Here is a 25849-nt window from a genome sequence, read left to right on the forward strand (position 1 = left end):
ATGAGCCCGTGATCCTGACCAGAATTAGGTATATCAAGAGGGGGTTCAGAGCTGAAGGAAGCAAAAGCTTTTCCTTAGACCATGGCTACAGAAGTCATCCCTCTCTTTGTGTGTTATTCTTCCCACGTGGTGGCCCAAACCAGTGTTTTCCAAACACACTTTCCTCCCAAAGGAGATTAAATTGATAGAAGCATTCCATACACCACAAAATGAACGGGTCACCAGCCTCGTGCTTCTCTCTCCCCTTATCACCGCCGTGGCTGTCCAGACCGGTTTAAAGGGTGGGGTTTATTGGCAAGTTCACCTTGTGAGTCAGGCTGTTAAAAAAAAGCAAGTTCCCTTGGCTGTGAGTCATCCTCTCGGTCTCGTCTGCAAAACAAGAACAGCGCAACAGCCACTGCTGAGGTTTTCAAGGATCTCTTCGACATCTCAGACCCTTTTGTAACAGTTGCTTCACGTAACATGGCATTGCCCAGTAGGAAAGCAGCACAGTGTTGCAATTCCCAATAGATGCGGCAGCCAACATCGGCTCAGGCGTAGACATCAGAAATCCCTCGTTAACCATCGTTTATTGCCCAGTGTTGAAGGCTGGAGCAGAGTAGGCAGGTCATGAAGAGCTCTTTGTTCAAAACTATCCCTATAACTGGAGTTGGGAATGAAGAAAATGGGTTCCAGCACAATAACATTGAGTCACAGTGTCATCTGTTTATTTAAGTGCAAGAAGTACACAGCTTCCAGGCTAAAACTGAAGTGGGATGAGCTCCCCCAGCTGTAGGGGCAGTGATTTCTGCAGAGGGATTTGAGTTACCTCTACCTGGTTTAAAACAAAGCCTCACAGAAGAACGCGTGTGCTACCCCCCCTAAAAGGGCATCAGGTCAGGTATTTGTTACCTGTTACGACTGGGGTGCTCCAATATTACTGCTCATCAAATAGACCGATACTGCTCATCAAATTATCCGATACTGGCACGCTCCTTGTGCATAAATTTTACAGTCACATAAGAGAATGCACAAGGATCAAGACACGAGAGGCTGAGGTTAACGTGTTAAAGAGAGTTTCACCTGAAAAAGCAAAGCGAGAATAGGGTTTGGTGTGAAGGTATTGAAGTTATTCCATAGGTGACTGTGTCTTTAAAGGCAGTAGTGGTCAATGCCTGGGCTACACTGCCAGGAAAAGACACTACCTGGCTGTGAAATCCTTGTTCCAAGCCTGTTTGGACTGCCACAAACGAAGTGGTGGTTAAACACCAGGTGACTGCCCCAGAGGAGAACGACAGCCAACCCTGTCACATCTGCTGAAGAGGCAGAGTCGTTAAAGCACAGAATGCTGACGCCTAAGGGCGCCCAGACAGCATAAAACAGTGTGACAGGCGACATAAAGGGCTGGGTCTGATCCGCAGGAGCTGCCCTCGCATCAGGAATCGGGTCCAGCTACAGCCAGTCAGGTAAGCAACTCATAATTCATGGGGCAAGGACGACAGGAAAAAGCTTAAAGATTAATAGTTTTATAACTTGAATTAGGCAGGAAACACATGCAGTTATACAAAAATAAAAATATTTCAGGTTGTAGTCAGAATAGGCAGTCATTGGATACAGTAGGTGTATGCAGCAAACATCCTGCTACGGATATCGAGCTGTGCTTACAGCGCAGAGTGACTGCACCATAAAACGTTACAAAATGTTCCAGTAAATTCCACTACAAAACACTACAGGTATTCAGTCACGCAGCACAAGCGTAGCAGACTCTATGCCAGGTCCCCTCTGTGGGTTTTTGGTTAATATAATTTACACATTTTGAATTTCAAGGCACTCTTCAGTTTCCCCCTGAGGGAGAAACGGGGGAGAATACAATGAGGTCACTGAAAGCCTCAGCTGCTGCAAACTTCTGGGCTTTGCTCTTGACTGGAGTGAAGGGGAAGTCATCATCCGGCATCAGCTGTGGAGGAATCAGAGGGTGAAATCAGTGTGTGAGGAACAAGTTCCTGCTCTGCCAAACACCACTGCAATGACACGCGAAATAAGGGAGTAACAGACTCCTCTAACGACATCTGCACGAACACCAGACCAACAGCAATCACCATCACGCACTGTCTGTCAGGTGACTGCCTGCTGCAGAGGCAAAAACCATCATGGGATAAAAACCACAGGAAAGGTGTTTTGCAAGAGAACAGGAGAAGCACCCAGTTTTTCTCACCCCCCCTTCAGTACCATGGGCACATGGCAGCTTTGGAATAAGCACAGCACACGTACCACTGCAAAGACCATGACTTCCCTAAGAGGAATTCTGCAAAGAAGGCTCCGGGGAGACCTTAGAGCAGTTTCCAGCAAGGGAAAGGGGCTGCAGGAATGCTGGGGAGGGGCTCTTCATCAGGGAGCGCAGGGACAGGATGAGGTGGGGGCAGTTTTAAGCCAAAAGAGGGGAAATTCAGATGAGATCTTAGGAAGAAATGTTTTCCTGTGTGGGTGGGGAGGCCCTGGTCCAGGGTGCCCAGAGCAGTGGTGGCTGCCCCATCCCTGGAGGGGTTCCAGACCAGGTTGGATGGGGCTTGGAGCAACCTGATGCAGTGGGAAGTGTCCTTGCCCATGGCAGGGGGTTGGAACTGGATGGGCTTTAATGTCCCTTCCAACCCAACCCATTCCATTCCATGATTCTATGAAATATGGGAATATGTGGTCCATTTTGAAGATATTGTTTACTTAAATCAGTAATCTATATTTTAAAAGAGGATTCTTCAAGACCTGAGAAACTCGACACCCAAAATCTTTTAACAGCTTGAAAGTTTTTGCACACCCACTTTTCCTTAGTGAATCTCACTTCCAGCTCTAAAAGTTAAAGGTAGAAAAAAAGAATGGGACAGACCTGAAAAAACTCCAAGGAGAAAATGGAGGAAAAAGGCTATGCCATTCATTATGTTATTAGATATTCACAAGGAAACAACATGAGAACTATAAAGGATCAATCTGATAGGAAACCAGACATTCTACTGCTGCAAACGTCTCGATTTGTCCTACACTCACTGTGTGCATTAATGAACAACAGTGCGAGTCTGAGCTGGGAGATAGGAGTCATAGAATCATGGAATGATTTGGGTTGGAAGGGACCTTAAGGCACATCCAGTTCCAACCCTCTGCCATGGGCAGGGACACCTGCAACAGGCAGGGCGGCCTCCTACCAGACCAGACTGCTCCAAGTCACGGCTTGTATTTATTTGAAATTATATGGATTGGCTTGATAAGCTCTTAGAGGTTAATTTACTTATAGAATATTAATTTACAGTACTGTAACATGGAGATTGTGTTGGTCAAATAAACCTGAAGGCCAGCTTACCACATCAAAAGGATTTCTGCCAATGGATGTCGAATCACTACAGGAAACATCTGAAAAATAAGAATGTTTCATATTGTTTTGAAAAAGTTCGCCTGATGCTGCCAAAGCTGAAAAAAATAACAGATTTCTGCATTTACTAAAGAAAAACCAGGCCTGAATTGCCTGCATTGACTTCTACTTCATGCTTTTTAAGTTAGCGTTCTCCTTCGAGTGCCACATGGAAACCAGAGGAATCCAAGGGGCACTGTTCGTGCGCAGTGAACGTTTAAGTCAGATCAGCCATGGGAGGTTTTGCTAACAGCACACACAGATTAACCGAGTTACACAAGGGTGATTGTGAAGAGTAACACTCAGATTCTCATAAAACTTCGGAATAATCATAAGGCTGCGGCAACCCCACCCAAACTGTGCTAAGCAGCATTAAGATAACACACCTGTTTGATGCGGTTTTGGTTCTCCAGGCTGAGCAAAGCCAGTATCTATGCAGGTCTCCTTTTCTGGACTGCACATGACAATATCTTGTTCCTGCTGCTCTGCAGCAGATAGTTCCATCTCTTCCATGCCATCCATCACTTTTAATTCACTGCTAGATGCTTCCAGCACCTGAAAAAGAGGGACTTTCTGTGTTCCTTGCCCTCTGATGGGTGCAGAAGCTGTATTTGCTCCCCAGAGAGCCACAACGAAAGCACCAGTGAAATCAGAGGCATATGAGACAGCACCTATGACATGAGGAAGCTTTCTTATTGTCTTTTTTGTCTGCAAAAAAAGGAAGTTTGTCAGCTTTTGATGCAGGAAGCAAAGGTGAAAAGGAAGCCAGGAGTCCACACATCTAATCCACAGTTTCTATAGACAATTCAGGAGAGACTGGGTCTTACCTCTAGACACTATGTACAGAGGACAGGCAGGACAAGGCTCGCGGTTTAGCAATGGGATCCACTTCATTTTAAGTATTTCCGAAGCACCCATTTAAGTTTGATAATCTCTTGGAGAGCATAAAGGAAGTTCTTCCATGTGAGAGAAGATTTGAACTTAAAATAGCAAAACCATTCTGAGGATGACAGGCTGAGAGAGGTGGGCTTGTTTAGCCTACAGAAGACTCCAGGGAGACCCTATAGCTGCTTTCCAGTGCTGAAAGGGGCTCCAGGAAAGCTGGGAAGGGGCTCTTGATCAGGGAGTACAGGGACAGGATGAGGGGGGAATGGTTTTAAGCTGAAAGAAGGGAGATTGAGATGAGATCTTACAAAGAAGTGTTTTCCTGTGAGGGTGGAGAGGCCCTGGCCCAGGTTGCCCAGAGCAGTGGTGGCTCCCCCATCCCTGGAGGGGTTCAAGGCCAGGGTGGATGGGGCTTGGAGCAACCTGATCCAGTGGGAGGTGTCCCTGCCCATGGCAGGGGTTGGAACTGGATGGGCTTTAAGACCCCTTCCAAACCAAACCATTCCATGATTCCACAATGAACTGCAAAGCCCCAGCTTTCTCCAAGCAGCACAGTATCATCTGAACTATGGAGGCCCTATCCCTGTTTTTTTTTAGGCTACTCAGCTGTAGGCAGGTCACCAGACATCTCAGGACATGGATTTCTGCACTTATATTAGTAACAGTGCTCTTTAAATACCTTTAAAGAGTAGAACAGCCTCGTGCAGAGAGCTAAACACTACTGTTGCTAGACAAGGTCCCCAAACTGCAGCAGTCCCTACCTAAGCCCATACTAAGAAAGAAAAAGCAGCAGCTTGATGAATATAGAAGACACTGAAGTGAGGATTTGATCAGATACCCAAGTGTCTGGGGCTAATAAAAAGAACTTTTTTTTTTTGGCTAATAATGTATTTAAAACACATAGATGAACTATGCATGCTTACCTTAATACCCTCTGCTGTGCCAGTAACAGGGCTGTCTTCTTCTGCAGCTACGGAAATGCTGAAAGAGAAACCAAAATGTTTTCATACCTCTCAATCACTTTCATCAATCATAGAATGGTTTGGGTTAGAAGGGACATTAACGATCATCCAGTTCCAAACTCCTGCCATGGGCAGGGACATCTCCCACTGGATCAGGTTGCTCCAAACCCCATCCAACCTGGCCTTGAACACCTCCAGGGATGGGGCACAGCCACCACTTCCCTGGGCAACCTGGGCCAGTGTCTCGCCACTCCCACAGAAAACATTTCTTCCTAAAATCTCATCTCAATCATCCCTCTTTCAGCTTAAAACCATTCCCTCTCTTCCTATCTCTGTGCTCCCTGAATCATCATCAATGTTCAATGAATTGTCATCAATCACCTTTTAATTTACTCAATTGCTCTTACAATTTGTTCTGAAATTACACTTGTTTGGCACCGGTCAGCTCTATCACATTTTCTTTTTTTTTTTAGAATAAACTTCTACCCCAGCACCAAAGTTACATTTGGGCAAAGCTCTCAATATTTGCTTGAGGGAAGGAAAAGACACAAGGTCTTTGCAACCTTTATCACTGCTAAATTGGAAAGTAATATCTAATGGGTATTAATATTAATTATTTCAGTTAAAACTGTAAAATTTATTTGTACAAAGTTAATTAAAAGCTGCCTTAAAAGGTCTACCTTGGTTCAAGAAAGCAGTCGGGGAGTTTTTCTAGTGGGGGAGTTTTTCCAGTGGGAAGTTGATGCATTTTCAGATTTTGTGGTGGGTGGAAGTCTTTGAGCACTGCTGTTGGATCTGCATTTGTGTCCTCATGGTTATGGGGGAGAGAAGGAACCCTTGGAAGCAAAGCTCTGCTGGATGACCTTGGAGTGGCCAGTTTTTCAGAAGTCCGCTGGGATGATCTGGGAGGAGTCTTTGAAAGCAAGCCTGAAAAAGCATGTTTAGTATTTTATTATTACAGCAGCTCCCAGAAGACAGTACCAACTGTTTCTTTGGATTCTAGCAAGGAACACTATTGTTTTCTGCTTGCTAAATTGTCTTGTACAAATATTATAGAATCACAAAACGGTTTGGGTTGGAAGGGACCTCAAAGCCCATCGAGTTCCACACCCCTGGGCAGGGACACCTCCCACTGGATCAGGTTGCTCCAAGCCCCATCCAACCTGACCTTGAACACCTCCAGGGATGGGGCAGCCACCACTGCTCTGGGCAACCTGGGCCAGAGCCTCACTACTCTCATAGTGAAGAATTTCTTCCTAATGTCCAACCTAGATCTTTCCTTTCCAATTTAAAGCCATTCCCTACCATCCTATCACTCCATTCCCTTGGAAAAAGCCCCTCCCCAGCTTTCTTTCCAGGTAGTGGAAGGCCACTGTAAGGTTTCCCTGAAGACTTCTCTTCTCCAGGCTGAACAGCCCCAACTCTCTCATTTATAAAATAATGTAATACATGTACAATATGTTACATGATATTGAAAACTTGTATACACTGCAAGGAGAAACTGAAAAAACGTGACAAAAGTACATCAGCAAGTTACAAAACTTCCTTAACTCCTTCACAAAGGACCTGAAATAACAAGACTTGCTCTTATTTAAAAGTCCTCCTGGTGAAAGCTGCCATTAATTTCCATCTTTTACATTAGATAATTTTATTAGAATTAAAAAGACAGATTCAGAACTGATTCTTAAGATTCTCTTCTTCGATTACAGCCAGGATTGCCCAAAGCTTTGCAGAAGGTTCCCTATGCTGACAAAAAAAAATTGCTGGTCTTGTGGTGAGGAACAAGGTCCATTCAGAAAAATAAAGTGGGAAATTCAAAGTCAATTTATGAACTCGGAATAGGAGAGAAGCAGAGTGGCTCCTAAAGAATCACGTATTCCCAAAAATACTGGCTTCACATAGATTGCCATAAGATAGGTATGGAAAATAAAGTTTTGTTATGAGCATCTGCTCAAAAACCCCTATTAAACAGCTTTTAAGGCAGACTGGAACTGTTACGTTCTTATTGAATGTGAACACAGATTACAGATGTACTTTGTTGGCAAATTTAAGAGCACTGCAAGCAATTTACTTCAAAAGAATCCCCATTCCTGTCTTACAGATGGAGGACATCAGCAGACAGTGTCTCTGACGAACCGGTTCATCAGCTAAGTCTGGGAAAACCCAGGCTAAAACTCCCATGCTAAACACAAGATGAAGAAGCATGAAGCAGCCACTTTTCCCTCTGTCTAAGGAGAGATTTCGTGCTGGCACAATCACTCAAATCAGGACATTCAATATTTTACTTCAGATCCCTGATGTAATTAACTACTAGGTGAAATAGTGACCAGTACTGGAGTTGTATCCATTATAAACAGCCTAAACCCTCTCCCCAGTGGGACTGGTGAAACTCTCTCCGGTACTTTCACATCTCACAAATCACAATAAAACTTGACCTACCTGGAAAAGTTTTCGCAGGGCTTTCAATTCTGAAAAATCCCCCTTCAAAAACTACTTTTTCTACTTCTGGCAGCTTCTCCTGCTGTGTACAATCAGCAGCTTCATCCTGCTTCATTTTATCCCTCATAGCTGCTTTTACAGCAGCAAGCCGGCTTCGGGCTGCAGTTCTTCCAGCCACTCCCAGATTGGGTTTAGATACACCATGTGGAACAGCCTTTCTCTGAAATTGTAAGAAACTCTGGATCACATCTGGAAGCTTTGGATCAAAACAATTGCACACGAACATCTACGCAGCTGCTGGCCAGAGACGGGAACAGGCAAACCACGCTGGAGGCAAGATCTGTGTTCATCTCCAGAACATCTCGGACCACCATTCAGCTATTAAGGTTAGTTTGCAATGACAATATTAAGGATTTTTCACATTGACTCTGCAGTTGAGATCTACTCAATACAAGTTTTTTCTAACAGCACTTCTGAAAAGAGCAGGATACAGGGACTCCTAGTGGCAGGGAAATAAAGCGAGCACATACAGGCACCAGTCAGCAAGTGAAGGCTCTCGTGGCACTTAATTTTTCAACGGAAGATGCATCTTGCACCATCTGCAGGGTTCTGACTCTTATGATCAGCTCGCACTGACTACATCCCCTCCAGCTCCCTGTGCTGGGAGTTTCTTACCTATCTTCATATCGGTTTCACAATGAGTTGAGCAGCCTCAAGGAACTGGATGGTGTTTAGGCAACGTGAAGATGACTTGACTTTCAGTCATTAAAAGCAACAGTTATAGAATGGTTTGGGTTGGAAGGGACCTTAAAGTCCATCCAAGGACATCCCCTCTGCCATGGGAAGGGACACCTCCCACTAGATCAGGTTGCTCAAAGCCCCATCCAACCTGGTCTTGAACACCTCCAGGGATGGGCCAGCCACAACTTCCCTGGGCAACCTGGGCCAGGGCATCACCACCCTCATAGGAAAATATTTTTGCCTAAGATCTCATCTCCATCTCCCCTCCTGCAGCTTAAAACCATTCCTCTCATCCCATCGCTCCACACCCTTGTTAAAAGCCCCTCCCCAGCTTTCCTGGAGCCCCTTTCAGTACTGGAAGCTACTCTAAGATCTCCCTGGAGCCTTCTCTTCTCCAGGCGGAACAACCCCAACTCTCTCAGCTTGTCCTCATAGCAGAGGTGCTCCAGCCCTCGGATCATCTTTGTGGCCTCCTGTGGACCCGTTCCAATAGTTCCATAACCTTTCTACATCGGCGATTCTAGAACTGGACACAGTACTCCAGGTATATATTCCAAACAGGGATATATTCCAAACCATGGAGTAGATAAAACAGCTCACACTAAAGCTTATTTTGCAATAAGCAATAACTTATTTTGGATTGAACCTTTTGTGCTTAAGGAATCAGCGTAATATGCTACCCGTGCTACTGCATTAATGGGACACCATTGTAATTTAGCATTCATGTCTCACAAGTGACTGCCAAATCCCTTTGTAGTTTCCTGTGCCATTAAGTCTGTGCCAACACCAGTGGCCCAGAGAAAGCATTCGACATCTGAAGGGTGAATTTCCAGCCTGGATTTAACAGACTTGCCTTAGTAGCAAAGAGTCCCTTGACTCCAAGAGTCATTATTCTCAGTTCTAATCCTTCCAGCCACAAAAGGCAATGAACATTACAAACAAGAACTAACACAAGTGCACTTGGGAGATGCAAGGGAGAAGGGGCCACTTTTAGGAGGAATTCCACTGTGTCTAAAGCAGCCTGATGGGCAGGGCTTTAGAAGGACCTGCTAGTTAAGACCGGTATTCATCACTACAATAGCAGGTTACAGGTTATTTTAGGTATCTCAGCATGCTATTGCCCTTGATGCCTTAGGAGACGCTCTAGTGCCTTTTCATACCTTGACAATTGCTTTGCTTGGGACATCAAGTGGCTGCCACTCATTCTCTTGAAGCTTCTTCAGGTTGTCAAATTTTTTATTCACGTCTTCTATCTATGGGAATGCCAGAAAAATCCAGTTTCAATTTTCAAGACTTACCAGATTCACAAGAGAACAGCGTTTCATAAAATCAGGTTGAAGCATAGTTAGGCATTTAGGTACTTCAACCATTATTAAGTACTGACATTCTCAAACAGTTGACTCATGAAGGTTACACTAACGTACAAACCTTCAAATCGTTCAATAAGACTGGTCACAGCTCTGCAGTGTAAAGGTCAGTATGGAAGGTACAGAATAGTCAAAGACTTAATATTTAAAATGAAGGACCTGGTTTGCAGCCTGTTCTTGTACTGAACTTAACGCACTTTGACAATGGTTGCATTTAAGGAATGCAAAAGAACACATTCCATAATGCCAAACAAGCACAAGTCTTCCATTAAGCAGGAAACAGGTCCTGCAAGCTTTTTTTTCTCTTTCAGACTGCTGGCCTGAGCAGCTTCCTGATGCAGTCAGAGTTTGTTGGTGACAAACTCGCTCTACAGCATCACCTCCTTCCTGACTGACCAGCCTTTGTCTGCTCACACTTTCTAACGGAGACACTCGCTCATCGGCAAGTGAGGCCATACAAGGCTTATCCATGTACAGCAGGGCAGTCACTGCACAGACAAGTCCTCTACATCCTCCCTGAAACTCAGAGGGCACAAATGAAAAAGGCAAAAAGGGACAGAGTTCTCAATTCTGTTACTCCACGTGCACTTAAGGGAAAAGGTGGGGATGCTCAGAAGAAAGGCCTGAGTGGCTCCCAGATACTTAGTAGGGAAAGGTAAAGCCTGTTTTTCAACTTACTGATTCTAGCAAAGTCTCTCTGAAAAAGCAGATCAAACCCTCCTGCTTTCTGGAGACAATTCAAGACCTAGGACTAGGACTTCCAAAATAAATCCATCCTTGCATTTAATCTAACCAGTTACAAGCTGCTTTGTTGAACGCTGTTTACAAATATAGTTAAAAGCCATTTTGATCTTTTAGAATATTATACTTCATTCTGAAACCAATGGAAGCATCAACAGTAAGCAAGATGAATATTTTCTACCCCCCCAAGCTCACACCTAAATAAGGTTATTGTAGTTTCTGCATTATTCTCGTGCTGAATTATGGAATCCCTGCTTTTCAGGGGAGCGCCAGGAATTATCTAAAAGTTCTCAAATGCAGACATTTGTGATTGTATCCTCAACTCCAAACCAGAAAAAGATCTGGCTGCATGCCTTAATTCCAGAGAAAATATGGATAGAGAGGCCACAAAAAGACAACACATGAACAGTTCCATGAATTATAAATCATAGTATACCAGTTGATGCTATTCACCATCAGAAAGTGTAAAACAAAGATGTTCATTTTTTACATTAAAAAAAATCATAATCTGAATATTCAGAAAACAAAAGAACAGTTTGAATGCATTTCTTGTAAACAATCCCATCAACTCTATTCTAGTAGGTTAACATGAGAGTACCTACCTGAAAATTAACCATGTCCCAAAATCCATCTAAGTCTGTACACGTTGTTTCTTTTTCACCCTGTTTAAACTCACAATTATCTACCAGCCCTTCAAACTGTTTAAATCTTTCTGCTATGAGCAGTCTTGTCTGACCAATCGTGGTGCGAATAAGGTCTTTAGCTGATGGCAACAAGAAAACAATGAAGAAAATAGATTTTAGAATAATCCATCATGTCACAATTGATTTAAATAAGTATTTGAAGACTCTGGAATTTGTTTGAACTATATGTGTCTGCTGCAGACGTGTCATACAATTCCAATGGAATCCACCTACCCCTTGAAGCACTCTAAACTTGCTTCTTTCAAAAAATTGTTACCATCTCCATAAGTCTTTAAGATAAGCATGGACAAAGCATGTTCATTTTCCCCAGTCAGGACACTTATTCTACATGAAAACCTAATTTCATTTTGAAAACTCAGTTTGTTAAAGTTTATACATTGAAATATACTTAAAACTGTCAACAGAAAACTATTTCAACAGGCACTTTGTTCACTTTAGTGTCAACCACTGTCCACAAGTTTAGTAGCAGTAGTAAAAACTTTACTGTAACTTTTAGTACTAGGATTTAGCATTAGCTTTTTTGTCTCAAGGCAGATCATGGAATGGTTTGGGTTGGAAGGGACCTTAAAGCCCATACAGTTCCAACCCTCTGCCATGGGCAGGGACACCTCCCACTGGATCAGGTTGCTCCAAGCCCCATCCAATCTGGCCTTGAACACCTCCAGGGATGGGGCATCCATGATGCAACTCTATATTTATCTAATACAACTTTCATTACATGCTGTAGATAGTGGTATTTTACAACTATATCCAGATACACGTACTTCTCTCTGTCCCCTCCAGTTATGATAACGCCCCTTTCTAATGCCCATTACAGCTTAATCTTACCATCCTCTGGAATGTCCAGCTCAAATTTTCCATCCCACTGGAGGCACTGAGACATCAGCCTCTCTGTCTCTGACCGAAGAACGTTTCTAAAAGTAGAGGTATATTGAAAAAATCAGGTTTTGGAGAATTTTCTAAGGACTGTCACTAATTGCGATTGGTAATGGTTACCATCCTTTTGTTTCTAGACAAGCTACGCTGCCTTCGAGAAGCAATTGGACTCGTTTAGTTTGTTGACAGGCTGAGAAGCAATTTTTCGTCTGCTTTCAAGCGCATGCTTCTTAGGACAAGGTGTCAGTCTGAAGAAGTTTATATTCTTTACACATATTAGCAATGTAAAAATGGAGATGGGGGCGTGTGCCCACTGAGGTCCCTGCTGACAGACACCAACCCGTGTAAGCTAAGCTTTACAAGAGGCCTTGTTACTCAAATCAGGGACGTCAGAACGGAGGGCCACCAGGAATTGGAACACAAACCTGAAATAGGGCACATCGTGCTCTTGCTCTCCTACATCATCTGACTTTGTTTCAAGTCCTTTTATGTCTGTAGAGACAGGAGTCGTTTCATTTGATCTCTGAATCAAAGTTTTCTCATCTGATTCTCCTGCTGAAAAATATCAAAAGCATTTGTTCAGAATATGGTGAAAAATAAAGACAGAGCAATAAACACAAACTTCCTACCTTTTTCTCCTTTCAAGCTTGTAGTGATTTTCTGTTCTTCAATGCCTTTAGCAGCAAGTGAAATTTGACTTTTTAAATCAGGCGCTCGTGCCTCAGCTTCACTGGATTTTCCAGCTGTTTTACTGGAAACAAAGTACATTTAAAGTTAAGACACATTGAGAAACTGATATCAAACATGGCCAGATACACAAAAATGCCCCATTTTGTTGGCTCTCTTGCATCCATCACTAGAGAAAGCAAGCAATTCCTATTAAAATTAATAACTCTGTTACAGAGGGAATCTCTCTACAGAAAGCTGATGGGTTTTGTAGCACCAGAGAGATTCGTTTGCATTTTAGGCCATTAGAAGAAAGAATCTTACACTGGAGACTTTGAAAAATCCCAGAAGGCACTAGGTGTCAAAAATGCATTTGCCCTAGAAGGAGACATGGGTGTAACTTTGTAGGTTGTTAATCCATTTAACGGCTGAAACACAAAGTTCTGAGGTGCAAAGGAGCGTGTTCTGGGTCTCCTTGGAGCAGAACTGGTTTTGTCTTCCACTGAGGTCTGTTCCTGTTGAAGATCTACTGATGCAGAATGTTTGGCAACAGATGCAGAATCTTTCATAGCTGGATCCAGTAGAGCATTTTTATCCACTTCACATTTAGAAGGAATTACCTGTAACAGCACAAACAGAAACAGCAAATGCTACATTATCAAATCAAATGTTTACTGTAGGCATAGGCTGAATCACAACATGAATAAAAGCCATCAGGAAAGGAATGGTTTCAGGTCAGTCATTCCCTGCAACAGCGTACATGTACACAAGTCATGGTTTGCCAATAAGACCAACTAATTTTGACACCTGCGAATCATTCCAGCAACAGGGATATAGCACTTCACTAGAGGAATGCAGCGATCCACTGAAGGGCCTAAAGCAGCAGAACACCTCGCTTACCAAAACAGCAACTAGAATTGCCAGACGCTTGCTCCCACTGTTAGAAAAATAACACTTTAAGATGATAAGCTTCTCGAGAGCAGAATTACTGTCTCCAAATCCAACTAGGCCTGTTGAATAATCACAGTTTATACACATACTCTAATCCAAAGACTGAAAACCAAGATAAAATAAACAGATAGCTGAGGAATGCAACTCAGGACAAGTGCAGTAAGGACTACAGAATGTCATTAAAAGAGGAAAAAAAGTTAATCAATAGACTGAATCCACATTCCTATGAGATGAGTGACCAGGCGGTCATACAGAACGCATTTCTGAGATACCTATGTTGAGATACCGCTAGCTCAAACCAGCCAAGAGAGCTCAGATTGTTTCTCATGGAAACACGCATCTTCAAGCCATTGTATGTCTTCTTATACCCCCTGTTTGGAATGTAAGCCTTGAAGTCAACTTTTGCCACACTTGTAACGAGATGGCTGAGGTTACAGCAAGAGTTTACTGACTGGCAGTACAAAGTAGCTCCTGCCAGGGAAGAGGGACTTCCCTAAGCAAAGATTTAAGTGCCTCTTACCTCCTGCCAGCGTTTGTGCATGATTACACCAGTTTCTAGACAACCCAAGAACACAGCTGCAGTTATGGAAACAGGAGTGGAGATGAGAGACACAAGGTGAGAGGTAATAGTGTAGTGCAAAGGAGAAGGAGAATAATAGATTGCACTCGCACAGGACTGCCAGCGCATTAATGCATACGCAACTTGTTTGGGAACCCAGTTCGGAGGGCTAAGATGAATTCCCATACTGCTGTGTCTATGTAGAGGCAGGAAGGTTTTGTTGTAGCAGTGACACTAAGAACCACAGTGACTCCCTGTAGTTATGATGTCTCTCTTGCAGGGAATAACATGTGCAGCTTTATTTTTTCATGGTTCAAAACCTAAAAGCACATTTATTTCCCAGCTTCTGAAGTGCCATATCATTACCTTAACATTGCACAAAATCCACAAACACTAGGCTTTTTTTTACTAGTTAAAACATTAGACATGAGATGTCATGCAAGAACTCCTTATTTAATTTCAGTCATTGTCCAGATCTTGATTAGCAAGCCATCCATACAAACTTCATTTGATCTTAATTTTTAATATACGGCATTATAAATACAGAGGTCCTTCCCAAAATCTAGCTCATTAGTGAACTTAGTACTTCTATGCTTGAACAGAAGTATATTTGAGCTACAATTACACTGTTATTGGCTCTTAAATCGGTTTTACTGCTTTTCCATTTTAGATATTGCATGACCTACCTCTGTGACGCCAGGTTTGACTGCTTTCTTTGGCTTTCCTACATCTACTGTCTTTCTCTGGGACTGGTTACCTAGAATGAAAGAAACTCCCAAAGGTCAAAAAGGCAACTAATCAAAGTAATCTTTCACCAAAAGGCTGCAATAAAGTCCAGTACTTAGAGAAAGGGAAAGACTTTTGCTTCCTGAGTAGGAGGCGGCTTAAAGACAGATAGCTAATTGCAAAAGTTCATTCAAAAGAAAACCTGGCCTAGGATTTACCAGCTTATTAAGAGAAGTGCCACCAAGAAAGGAAAACAGATTCATTAGGTCATTAGTCTTTAGAAGATGTCATATACTAAAAAAATAAAAATCACCTTATTTCCTTAAAAGATGAAGAGAACACGACAAGCCAATTTGAGTTCACATTTTTAATATCATGTATGGCACAGAATTTCCATAGGTGAGCTGAAACCACTGCTAACGCTGTGGCGTTTTCAGCCCAAGGGTGAATTCTCTCACATATAACACAAGGGACACCAAGAAGCACTCTAGAGAATATGCCAAGAACAAGAATATATACTAAAAATTTCCTCTTCGGTAAACATAGCTTTCCCCTATTCTGGGAGGGGGATGAAGAGAAATCGTTGACCTGAAAAGCCTAGGATCTCTTTTCTTCCAGAGATCTCTTCCTGATCACAGACTTAATCGTATGTCCTTACACAGCGATACACCAAACTGGCAAATCTAAACAGTTCTGGTTTTGTTCTTTCTGTTTATAATCACCATGTGGATATCGATGCTCCACACTGATGGGTTTTACGGGGAAACGGTTCAATGTCGTTTCAACATCTCGATGTAAATATTGCAATACAGTTCCAGATGAGAGTCTAGGTGACACAGTGTTTAGTCTTTTCTTACATGACAGTTTGGCATGATTTACATACACGAGACAGTTACACAGCAGAACAGTGTGCTAAGACAGTCCAGAACAAGCTGATATGTATCTACAGCACAGGAGTGCCTGAGGTACGGGGCAAGATCCTAAAGACAACAGAGTTATGAGTCTGACATCAGCCTGTAAATGTACATGTTGTTTCCATTGCCCGTTTACCCCGTACAATGTGGTCACTCTCCACAATGCTACTTCAAATACTCACATATCAGCCTTTACTGCACAAGTAGGAATTACACTCACTGCCTTACTTACCAGCAGGAGCTGCAGGAGCTGTTGTTTTCAGCTTCTGCCTCGCCGCAGAGGCGGCTGCTCTGGTGATTCTTACATTTGAAGTTGGTTGGACTGCAGTCTGCAACACTGTAAGAAATGTTAATTCCAGATATTTCAAAGCTTAAGAAGCTGTATTCGAGTAATATGATTGAAAGTTCGCATCTTGTAGATCTCAGAAAAGTGCACCAGCAATTATTAGTTGCATTAGTTTGCTAAACAAGAGGGGCTTTTGTCAGATCGGTGCAAGAAGGGATTGTCCAAAAAATATGGACAGCACAGCTCAGCCTTGGCATCAAGGCAATGCTCAGATGGATCTTGACTAGAGATTATCATACAGAACACTTCCAGGACCTGACAATATCAAGGTATCGGTGTGCATGAAGACATGTACACAGCTCAAGGAAGCCTTCTAAATGTTTCTGCAGAGTCAACACTAACCCCATTTTACAGATGAAGCTTTCTGGAGCAATAACTTATGGAATCATGGAATCATTAGGTTGGAAAAGATCTTTGAGATCCCTGAGGGCAACTGTACCTGTCCACTACGAAAACATATCCCTAAGCACCTCATCTGCCCATCTTTTAAACACCTCCAGGGATGCGGACTCCACTATCTCCCTGGGCAGCCTCCGTCAGGGCCCGAGGACCCTTTTGGTAAAGAATTTTTCCCTGATGTCCAACCTCAACCTGCCCTGGTGCAGCTTGAGGCCACTTCCTCTTGTCTCAGGACCTGTCACTTGGGAAAAGAGATCAGCAGTCACCTCTCTATGATCTCCTTTCATGCAGCTGTAGACAGTGATGAGGTCTCTCCTCAGCTTCCTCTTCTCCAGGCTAAACAACCCCAGGTCCCTCAGCCACTCTCATAAGACTTGTTCTCCAGCCCCTTTACCAGCTTCATTTCTCTTCTCTGAACATACTCCAAGACTCAACGTCTTTCTTCTTGTGAGGGGCCCCAAAAAAGTCTGCTGCTTACCAATTTAATTAATGATGTGAAAGTAATTTAGCTCTGAATTACTGAATATCTTGCATTAATGTCAATATTTCACATGACTTAATGTTCTCTTACGGCACGGATATCACTGTGCTATCAGGAAGTATCTCTAATCAAAAGCGTTCTGCTCCCTTAAGGGTGGCCTGGGTTGGGTTTTGCTGTTTTCTTAGGAAATGTATGTAACTGTCACATAGAAAGTGACAGAAACAGAAGGGCCTGTTGTAAAACATGAAAATATAACACTGTATTGATCACTTTATGTGCTTTACCAGTAGGCCAGCCTTTTCCAAACTTTTTTCAATGCTGAGTTACACAACAGTTTCATTTAGAGACCATAGACAACAGTATACCTACTGTTCGGACAGAAGACTTCACTCAAAGGATTTACAGCTCATACAATCAGCTACTTTTCAGGTTACCCCACAATACTAAGGAAAACTCCTGTTTTACTCTCATCAGCTACTCTTCGTCTTTCCAGGTGAAATCACTTGCTCTTCTGTAACAGCAGCAGCTACTGCAGGTGATGTTCTTCTTGGACACCAACACAAGGCTCTGTACAGCCCCGGATGGTAAGACAGCAGCAGTCACACAGTTCTGCTGCCAACCTTTTACTATTCACTCTCTTTCCCTTTCCTCTGAGGGAGCTGGGGGTGTTTAATCTGGAGAAAATGATCCTTATCACCCCCTACAACTACCTAAAAGGAGGTTGTCGTGAGGTGAGGGTTAGTTTTACCTCCCTGGTAGCCAGTGACAGGATGAGGGGGAAAGTCCTCAAGACACACTAGGGGAAATCTAAGTTGGATATTGGGAGGAATTTCTTTACTGAAAGGATTGTCAAACATTGGAACAGGTTGGAAGGTTGGAACAGGCTGGCCAGGAAGGTGGTGGAGTCACTATCCTTGGAAGTGTTTAAAAGACAGGTAAATGTCATATTTGGGGACATGGCCTAGTGGCAGACTTAACAGGGCTGAATAGGTGGTTGGACTTGGTGATCTTAAAAGTCTTTTCTGACCAAAACCATTCTATGATTCTATCCTGTGATTCCCAGCATGAATAATCAGTATCCAGGACAGCTAGCATCCTGCATTCCAGTTCCCCCAGCCTAGAGGCCACAAGCGTGTGCAATCCCTACAGCTTCATGTTTGATGACCTGCCAGCTGCTGCCCTTGTCACAGTTGGTAGGAATGGCCATCCTAACAACTCCGTTTCCTACACCCTAAAATGCACTGCAGATCTCTCCCAAAGTTGTTCCTTGCCTCCCGCCCATAATGTCACAACTACTGATGCAGAAAACAAACCCAGCAACATCCATTCAGACTCAGACATAGGAATGATACTGTTTTCATACCTTTCCCTTTTTCAGCCACTTTGTCAGTACCCGTTGGTTTACATCCCCCTTGCGTAGGGCGTGCACTGTGCCCATTGCCACCAACCTACAAGAAAGATCATTTTTTGTGTGAAGCATCAGATTTCCAGACATGAAGCAGCCTGATTCCTTTCCTCATCTTTCTGTCCTACGCTCCAGTAAAAGCGGCAAATAATTTGGCACAATGGGCATTAGAAACGTAAAGAGACATCGAGGATAACTAAAATAGCTCACTTTAGACATGTATTAATGAGCATTATCTGGATAATTAAGAGTGTCAGGAAAAGAATAAAGAAAAAATTTAACAGTTTGTTTGCTATGAAACCATGTGCAATGCCAAATACTGATGCATCTTAGGACACATTACGTGTTTTAAAAAATCAGTTTTCAGAAAAAAAAAAAAGGTCAATATTGACTCTATTGTCCCTTTGTACAGCTATGACTAGAAATCCTTCAAATACATTCAAGTTCTGGAAGGCAAGATTCCTGGATTCAAAACACAGATTCTTTTACAACTACTGGTGCTGAAATTCCTCAAAAATCGCACTCTTAATACAAGTAATGGCAGAAGGGAATGCCAAGATTCACAGCAAAAATAAGCCAACATTGAAGTTTCGGAGTGAAAAATGAACTGACTCTGTCCTCTGCATTCACAACACACTTTCTGCATTCAAGAATCACAGAACACCAGGTTGGAAGGGATCTCAAGGATCATCTGGTCAAATCTTTTCAGGTTATCTACAGTTTAGATGAGATGGCCCAGCACTCTGCCAAGCTGAGCCTTAAAAGTGTCCAGTGCACAGGAATCCACCACTAACTGCGGGGGGATGATTCCAATGTTCAACTGTTCTCATGGGGAAAAGTTTCCTTCTGGAATCCAATCAGAATTTCCTCAGCTGCACTACTCCAGGTGTGCTGACAAGCTCTGAGTGGAGTGGGAGATGTTCTGGTTCTCGAAGAGAAAACCAGAGTAGGTAACTTCAGCCTCACACATACTACCTCCGCACATACTTTCATCAGTCCTTGCTGACTACAATATTTTGTATTGTAAAATTGATGCAGAAGATCCATGCACTTCCCTGTATTGACCCAATCAATACCCAATCAAACTCTCCGCAGTTCAGTTCAGCACAATGCTCAAACCAGCATAACGAGGTCTATTAGCTTGCTGAAAGCTTTTCTCATCTGATTGGTCTTCCTCACCAGGAAAACCTCCTTAAAGACAGCACTTTTAAGTATAAACCCTGAGCTATGGTCTGAGGGGGTAATTACATCCTTGTCTCTAAAATTCATTCGCTAAAGTTTATACAAAACAAACCGTAGAGGGCTTAGATCCAGTTGGTATCACGTTTTTTTCTTCTTGGTTCTTGGCCTTTGATCGAGTAATCCTCCCGGAGGAAGCAGGAGCTGCCTGAAAACATCCCTGAGGAAACGAGTTAAAACACTCCTTTTACCCCTCATCATTGTTAGAGCAGGTAAGAAGCCAAAGTATGAAAAGCAACACGTCTGTGCAAAACTGGTCAAATGCGCAGTTCGAAAAACTTCCAGTGACAAGTGGACTAAATAGTTACCAGTTCTATAATCATAGAATGTTTTTCTTTGGAAGAGACCTTAAAGCTCATCCAGTTCCACCCCCTGCCATGGGCAAGGACACCTCCCACTGGATCAGGTTGCTCCAAGCCCCATCCAACCTGGCCTTGAACACCTCCAGGGATGGGGCAGCCACTACTGCTCTGGGCAACCTGGGCCAGGGCCTCCCCACCCACATCATGAAGAATTTCTATCTAATGTCTAATCTAAATCTCCCCTCTTTCCAATTTAAAGCCATTTCCCCATGTCCTATCACTCCAGGCCCTTGGAAAAAGTCCCTCCCCAGGTTTCCTGGAGCCCCTTTCAGCACTGGAAGCTGCTCTAAGGTCTCCCTGGAGCCTTCTCTTCTCCAGGTCGAACAACCCCAACTCTCTCAGCCTGTCCTCATAGCAGAGGTGCTCCAGCCTTCGGATCATCTTTGTGGACCCGTTCCAACAGTTCCATATCCTTAACTTAGCTTTTTTGTTTGTGGATGACTCATTCCAGCTTTTAGTCATAAAGATAAAAATCAACATATCCCTAGTACTATTTCCAGCTTTGTTTTTTAAACGGGAGTCCAAATGAAACTCTTATTTCTCCTTATTATGAAACAAATATTTTACAAACTGAACTGTTTATTTGGCATCACCTACTCGTAATTTCGTATACAAATAGTAATTTAAATATAGCACATATGCACATATATATATATATGTAGTGCTACATGTGCTTCATTTAGATACCTAATATTACTCATTACCTTTTCTTTCGGCTTCACTATCACTGGATCTTCAGGTACAAGTGAAAGAAAAGCAGGTGCAGTCGGCTTGTATAACCCAACTTTAAAGACACCCTTTTTCGCTTTCTCTCTCTGCTCTCTCTGTTTCCGAAGCTCTTTTTCTTCCTTGTAGCGCTGGAGCATTTCCTTGCGTTGATTGATGTTCTTGGTGCCTGCGTCTGTAGATTGTTCTGAAGCAAAGGCAGCAGACAGGCGCATTATAAAGTCTTGAAGAGATTTTCAGCCAACAACAAACAAGTCAGAAAATGTCAAGAAAGCTTTTTGAAGATAGAAAAGGAACTTAAAAGTCAAAGAGCAGAAAACTGTCTGGAATCTCTGCCTGGAAGTTTCAATCTTATAATGTAAATATATGCAACCTATTAGATTGCTTAAAAAAAAAAAGCTTAAATTCTCTTAATTGTTTTAACCCTTCCCACTAAAACAGCATTCAAAAGTAAATTACAACTTGCAAATACACCTCCCCAAATCTGCATCTGGAGGATACTGCAAATTCACATCCATTTTACGCTCCACTGGCTGTTCCTGCAAGGTTACAAATATCAAAGTTAATACTAATTTAGTTTATTTGTAGCAGTTTCTGTAGTCAAACGATTGTAAAGTCACTGATAGCCAAACTCTAGGTCAGCTTTAGATACCCAAGTCCGCCTTGGGCTGAGAGTAAGTGAGGCAAAAGTTAAATGAGAGAATAAAGCCTTAAGATTATGTCAAATGAATTACATATCTATATGAAAAATTAATATCTACCTAAAGTTAAAATGTATTGAAGATAATAAAGATATAAGTTCCTCAAATGTCATACTTGACATGATTACAGAGATTGCGCTCTTACTGCCAATAATCCAAGTACTGAAGGAGAAAATATTTCTAAAGCAGTGTGTTAACAATTTTAAAGACTAAATTAACTCCCCAGGCCACAAGAATCCAGGAGGGTAAAGGAGGCAGAATTCAGTTCATATGCAGGGTCTGTTCTCTGGGAGGAAAGATAAGTCATCAAAAACTAGCAGTTCTGAAAATAAAGTGATACCATGCATATTACCATTTGTAATCACCTATTGCCGATTAGAGTATGTAGTTACCCACTTCTAAGCATCCTTTAAGAACATGACCCACACCAGTTGTATGTTAGACAAGATTTTAAATCAATAGCTTTCACTTTTTGAACGACAAAATAATCATTAAGACTTCAATCAATGTTAACAGCAAAATGCATTCTTCCTTTAGCTGCTCCAGACAAATCAAAGCCTCATTCACACCACAGGAGCAATGTAGAAGATAAAGTGGTATTAACACTTAATTTTCTTGAGCACATTGAGAGGCTGAAGAACTTCCAGAGAAGAGCAACGAAGCAGGTAACGAGGCTGAAAACCAAGCCTTATGAAAAGCAGCTGAGGGACCTGAAGCTGTTCAGGCTGGAGAAAAGGAGGCTTAGAGGAGACCTCATCGCTGTCTACAGCTCCCAGAAAGGAGCTTGTAGCCAGGTAGGTGTCAGTCCTTTCTCCCCAAGTGCTAGGACTAGAGGAAATGGCCTCAAATTGGACTAGGGCAGGTTCAGATTGGACATCAGGAAAAATTTCTTCCCTGAAAGCGTTCTCGGGCCCTGGCAGAGGCTGCCTAGGGAGGTGGTGGAGTCCCCAACCCTGGAGGGGTTTAAAAGATGAGTAGATGAGGTGCTCAGGGATCTGGTTTCGTAGTGAGCTGGTACAATTTGACTCTATGACCCCAAAAGACCAAAAGACCAAAAGTTGGTCTTTTCCAACCAACTATTCTATGATTTTCTTAAGGTAGAAGAAGGGGTAGTCATTGTTTTTTAAGTCTTAACCCTTTTTTTTCAAATTAAGCCATCGACCACAGTTAGGTTCCTGTGACAATGTTACTAAATCAACTCAAGACATGCTAACAATTAAAAAAGGCTTTATGACAAGTCTTCACTTACTCTGTTTCACACTGCTGTTCTCTTTAGAGCACGCTTCGCTTGCCTCGTTTAGTTGAGCAGTTCTGTTCTCTTTTGAGAGCTGCACATTGACATCTGCCAGTCTGAGCTGCCTGCCCTTTTCAAACATCTTGTGTCTGTTCTCCTTCTGAAGCATGGATTTCCTCCGCGCGACTTTCGTTCTGAGCGTTTCTGTACTCAAATCCCTTTTGTATCGACTGGCGAACTGGGAGGTAGCAGCCATCTCGATGGCCCTAGGCACAAACCACAAGGATTAGGAAAAAAAAAAGCAGTCACATTTTGGTTTTTCCCTTTCATTAGTTTGATAACATGAACAAAGCAAGCCCTAGTTTCTCCAATTCTGTCTACGTACAGTTTCAGTAATGACTCTTCACTATTTCTCTTGATTTTATGCATTCAAGGGGCTGGTTTGTTTTGCTAAGAAGTCAACTAGTCTGACACAGAGTTAGGAGGGGACACTGTCAGTGCCAGAGTTTGGCTGGCTGATCTGTTTCCCACACAGATGATTTTCATGTCACAGAGACAAGCAGTAAATGACAAGGTTATAGGACAATACTTGGAAGCAGCACTGCCACAGAGCGTTTCGATTATACCCTGTCTGACAGCAAGGCATTTTTGTCATGCATCGGAGCACTTGGCACTATTTCCCAGCCAGGTTTCCAGGATGCAACTGCAATACGATAGCATTTATTTCAGGCAGGATTTCTACCTACTTTTTCAACCCAAGGAAGACTTGATGCCAACATCAGTTGGTCTTGTAAGTGCTGTGCTAACAGGAGTGTGCAAAGCTGAAGCATGACCTGTCAAGCATTTTCATGCTTTCTTCCCCGAGATCCAGGGCCAGTTGTTGCAGTAGGTCTCGCTCTGCCACCTCAACCAGGGTCTTTTAGCAATCTCATCTTCTATTACTCACAGAAAACAGTGTTAAAGTAAGGAGGGTGACAGAGCTAAACTAAAGAGCCAATGGTTACTCAGTGACCTGTAAACTGTTTTTTTACTGAGGTCCTTAATTTCAAGATAGCAAGGTTTGATCAAGCAAAAGGAATCATCAGTGAACCAGACTAAAAAGACCAGACTTGACCACGGATGTACAGGGCAACAAACGAGCCCTGCAGCCAAGAAGGCCAACAGTGTCCTGGTGCATCCAGCATGGCATCGCCAGCCATGTTAGCGAGGGGATTGTCCAGCTCTGCTCTGCACTGGGGCAGCCCCACCTTGAGTGCTGGGGGCAGTTTTGGGCACCACAGGATAGAAAGAATCTATAGCAACTGGAAAGCATCTAGAGGAGGCCACAAAATTGGTGAAGGGTTTAGAGGGAAGCCATATGAGAAATGGCTGAAGTCATTTGGTCTGTTCAGCCTGGAGAAGAGGAGATTGAGGGGAGATCTCATTGCACTTACAGCTTCCTCACAAAAGGAGGAGGAGCAGCAGGCACTGAGCTCTTCCCTCTGATGACCCATGGCAGGAAGATGCACCAGAGGAGGGTTAGGTCGGACATTAGGAAAAGGTTCTTCCCCCAGAGGGTGGTGGAGCACTGGAACAGCTCCCCAGGGAAGAATTCACAGCCTCAAGCCTAACAATATTCCAGAAGCATTGTGACAACGCCCTCAGGCACATGATGTGAATGTTGGGGTTGTCCTGAGCAGGGACAGGAATTGGACAACGCTGTGATTGAGATGCAGAGAAAGTTTCCCACAAAGTTATTAACTCACACCCGAGGTCAGCAAAAGCAATGCAACAGATCGCCTGGCATGCTCAGTGTCATAAACACCTCTACAGCACCAAAATACCTGCCTCCTTTGCCTTCCAGGTTAAGGTTTCCAAGTAGTACCTCTCACAGACAGGAGCCTAAAAGATTAAATTGGAATTTAAATTGGCATAAGCTCAAGTAAAGTCTACAAGCAGGAAAGGGACAAAGAGTTTATACAAAATAAGAGATTTGTGACAAGCAAGGATATACAACAAATATTAAAGTTGCAAATTTATGAGACTGATAAACGGAGTTCTTATACTACAATAATTAGGGAAATATTGCTAAAAAGAAGCACTTTTGACCAGCAACGCCACAAGAACCAAAGCAGAAATACAGATATGAAGAACATTCCCATTGTACATTTTTAGCCTGAAAATCAGAGTGGTGTGTGTTGGAAGGGACCTTAAAGCCCATCCAGTTCCAACCCCCATGGGCAGGGACAACTGGATCAGGTTGCTCCAAGCCCCATCCAACCTGGCCTTGAACACCTCCAGGGATGGGGCAGCCACCACTGCTCTGAGCAACCTGGGCCAGGGCCTCCCCACCCTCGCAGGAAAACATTTCTTCCCAAGATCTTATCTCAATCTCTCCTCTTTCAGCTTAAAACCACTTCCCTTGTCCTGTCCCTGCACTCCCTGATCAAGAGCTCCTCCCCAGCTTTCCTGGAGCCCCTTTCCCTACTGGAAGCAACAAAGCACAGCAAGAAGAGCAAACATAGCTATTTTTAAAGCAGGAACTCAGCAAGCTAAGGGTCTGCACAAAGTCCAGACTGGACACTGACCCAAACACTACCTCCCTGGCCTCCTGATTCCTATCATGGCTTTGAGGAGTGGCCACAGCTCCCAGCTCCCTTGCCCCCTAACCCCAGCTCCCGTCCCAGCTCCAAGCTCTCAGCCCCAAGCTTCCAACCCCTAGCACTTCCAGCTCCCTTGCTCCTTCTCCCAGAGCCCCCATTCCCCTTGCTCCCTCTCCCAGAGCCCCCAGCCCCCTTGCTCCCTCTCCCAGAGCCCCCAGCCCCCTTGTTCACTCTTCCAGAGCCCCCTCGCTCCCTCTCCCAGAGCCTCCAGCCCATTTACTCCCAGCCCCCGAGCTCCTCTATCACACGCAGCCTCTCCTCTACCTGCACCGACACCGCGAGCGCCTCAAGTCGCCTCGCGCCGCCCCACTTTCAAATCTAACCTGGCAGCGCTCATTGGTCCGCCCTGTCCCGCCCCCAGGCTCTCATTGGTCCGCTCCCTCCTGTTCCGGGCTCTCATTGGTCCG

The 25849-nt window shown here is 43.5% G+C and overlaps 1 protein-coding gene across 4 annotated transcripts; it reads right to left on the minus strand.

Moving 5' to 3' along the window:
- Positions 1-14: 14 nt before the first annotated feature.
- On the minus strand, positions 15-25757 carry DLGAP5 (DLG associated protein 5). Of its 4 annotated transcripts, none has more exons than XM_054069111.1 (19): positions 25707-25757; positions 24628-24681; positions 22816-23066; positions 20844-21052; positions 19833-19937; positions 18497-18581; positions 16140-16244; positions 14954-15024; positions 13082-13377; positions 12721-12842; positions 12517-12643; positions 12044-12129; positions 11114-11274; positions 9564-9656; positions 7663-7882; positions 5904-6150; positions 5185-5242; positions 3763-3931; positions 3102-3378 (listed from the first exon to the last, which is right to left on the minus strand). In XM_054069111.1, the coding sequence occupies exons 3-19, from the start codon at positions 23054-23056 to the stop codon at positions 3272-3274; spliced, it is 2502 nt and encodes an 833-aa protein (XP_053925086.1). In that variant the 5' UTR covers positions 23057-23066; positions 24628-24681; positions 25707-25757; the 3' UTR covers positions 3102-3271. The 4 variants fall into 4 exon arrangements, with proteins under 4 accessions (XP_053925087.1, XP_053925086.1, XP_053925084.1 ...); XM_054069109.1 differs by having other exon boundaries at positions 3103-3378; positions 12517-12646; positions 24624-24681; positions 25707-25729; XM_054069108.1 differs by having other exon boundaries at positions 3104-3378; positions 12517-12646.
- Positions 25758-25849: the final 92 nt, after the last annotated feature.

This window comes from Cuculus canorus, chromosome 5 (genome assembly GCF_017976375.1).
Source record: "Cuculus canorus isolate bCucCan1 chromosome 5, bCucCan1.pri, whole genome shotgun sequence".
Taxonomy (NCBI): Eukaryota; Metazoa; Chordata; class Aves; order Cuculiformes; family Cuculidae; genus Cuculus; species Cuculus canorus.

Bases quoted from the DNA above. Each gene is read 5' to 3' on its own strand.
- DLGAP5 (XM_054069112.1), bottom strand. From the start codon at position 23,056: ATGGCTGCTACCTCCCAGTTCGCCAGTCGATACAAAAGGGATTTGAGT. The intron at 15,025-16,139 runs GTAAGTAAGGCA...CTTTCATTCTAG, and splicing joins AGCTCCTGCAGCTCCTGCTG to GTAACCAGTCCCAGAGAAAG. The intron at 11,275-12,043 runs GTAAGATTAAGC...TGTTGCCATCAG, and splicing joins GCTGGACATTCCAGAGGATG to CTAAAGACCTTATTCGCACC.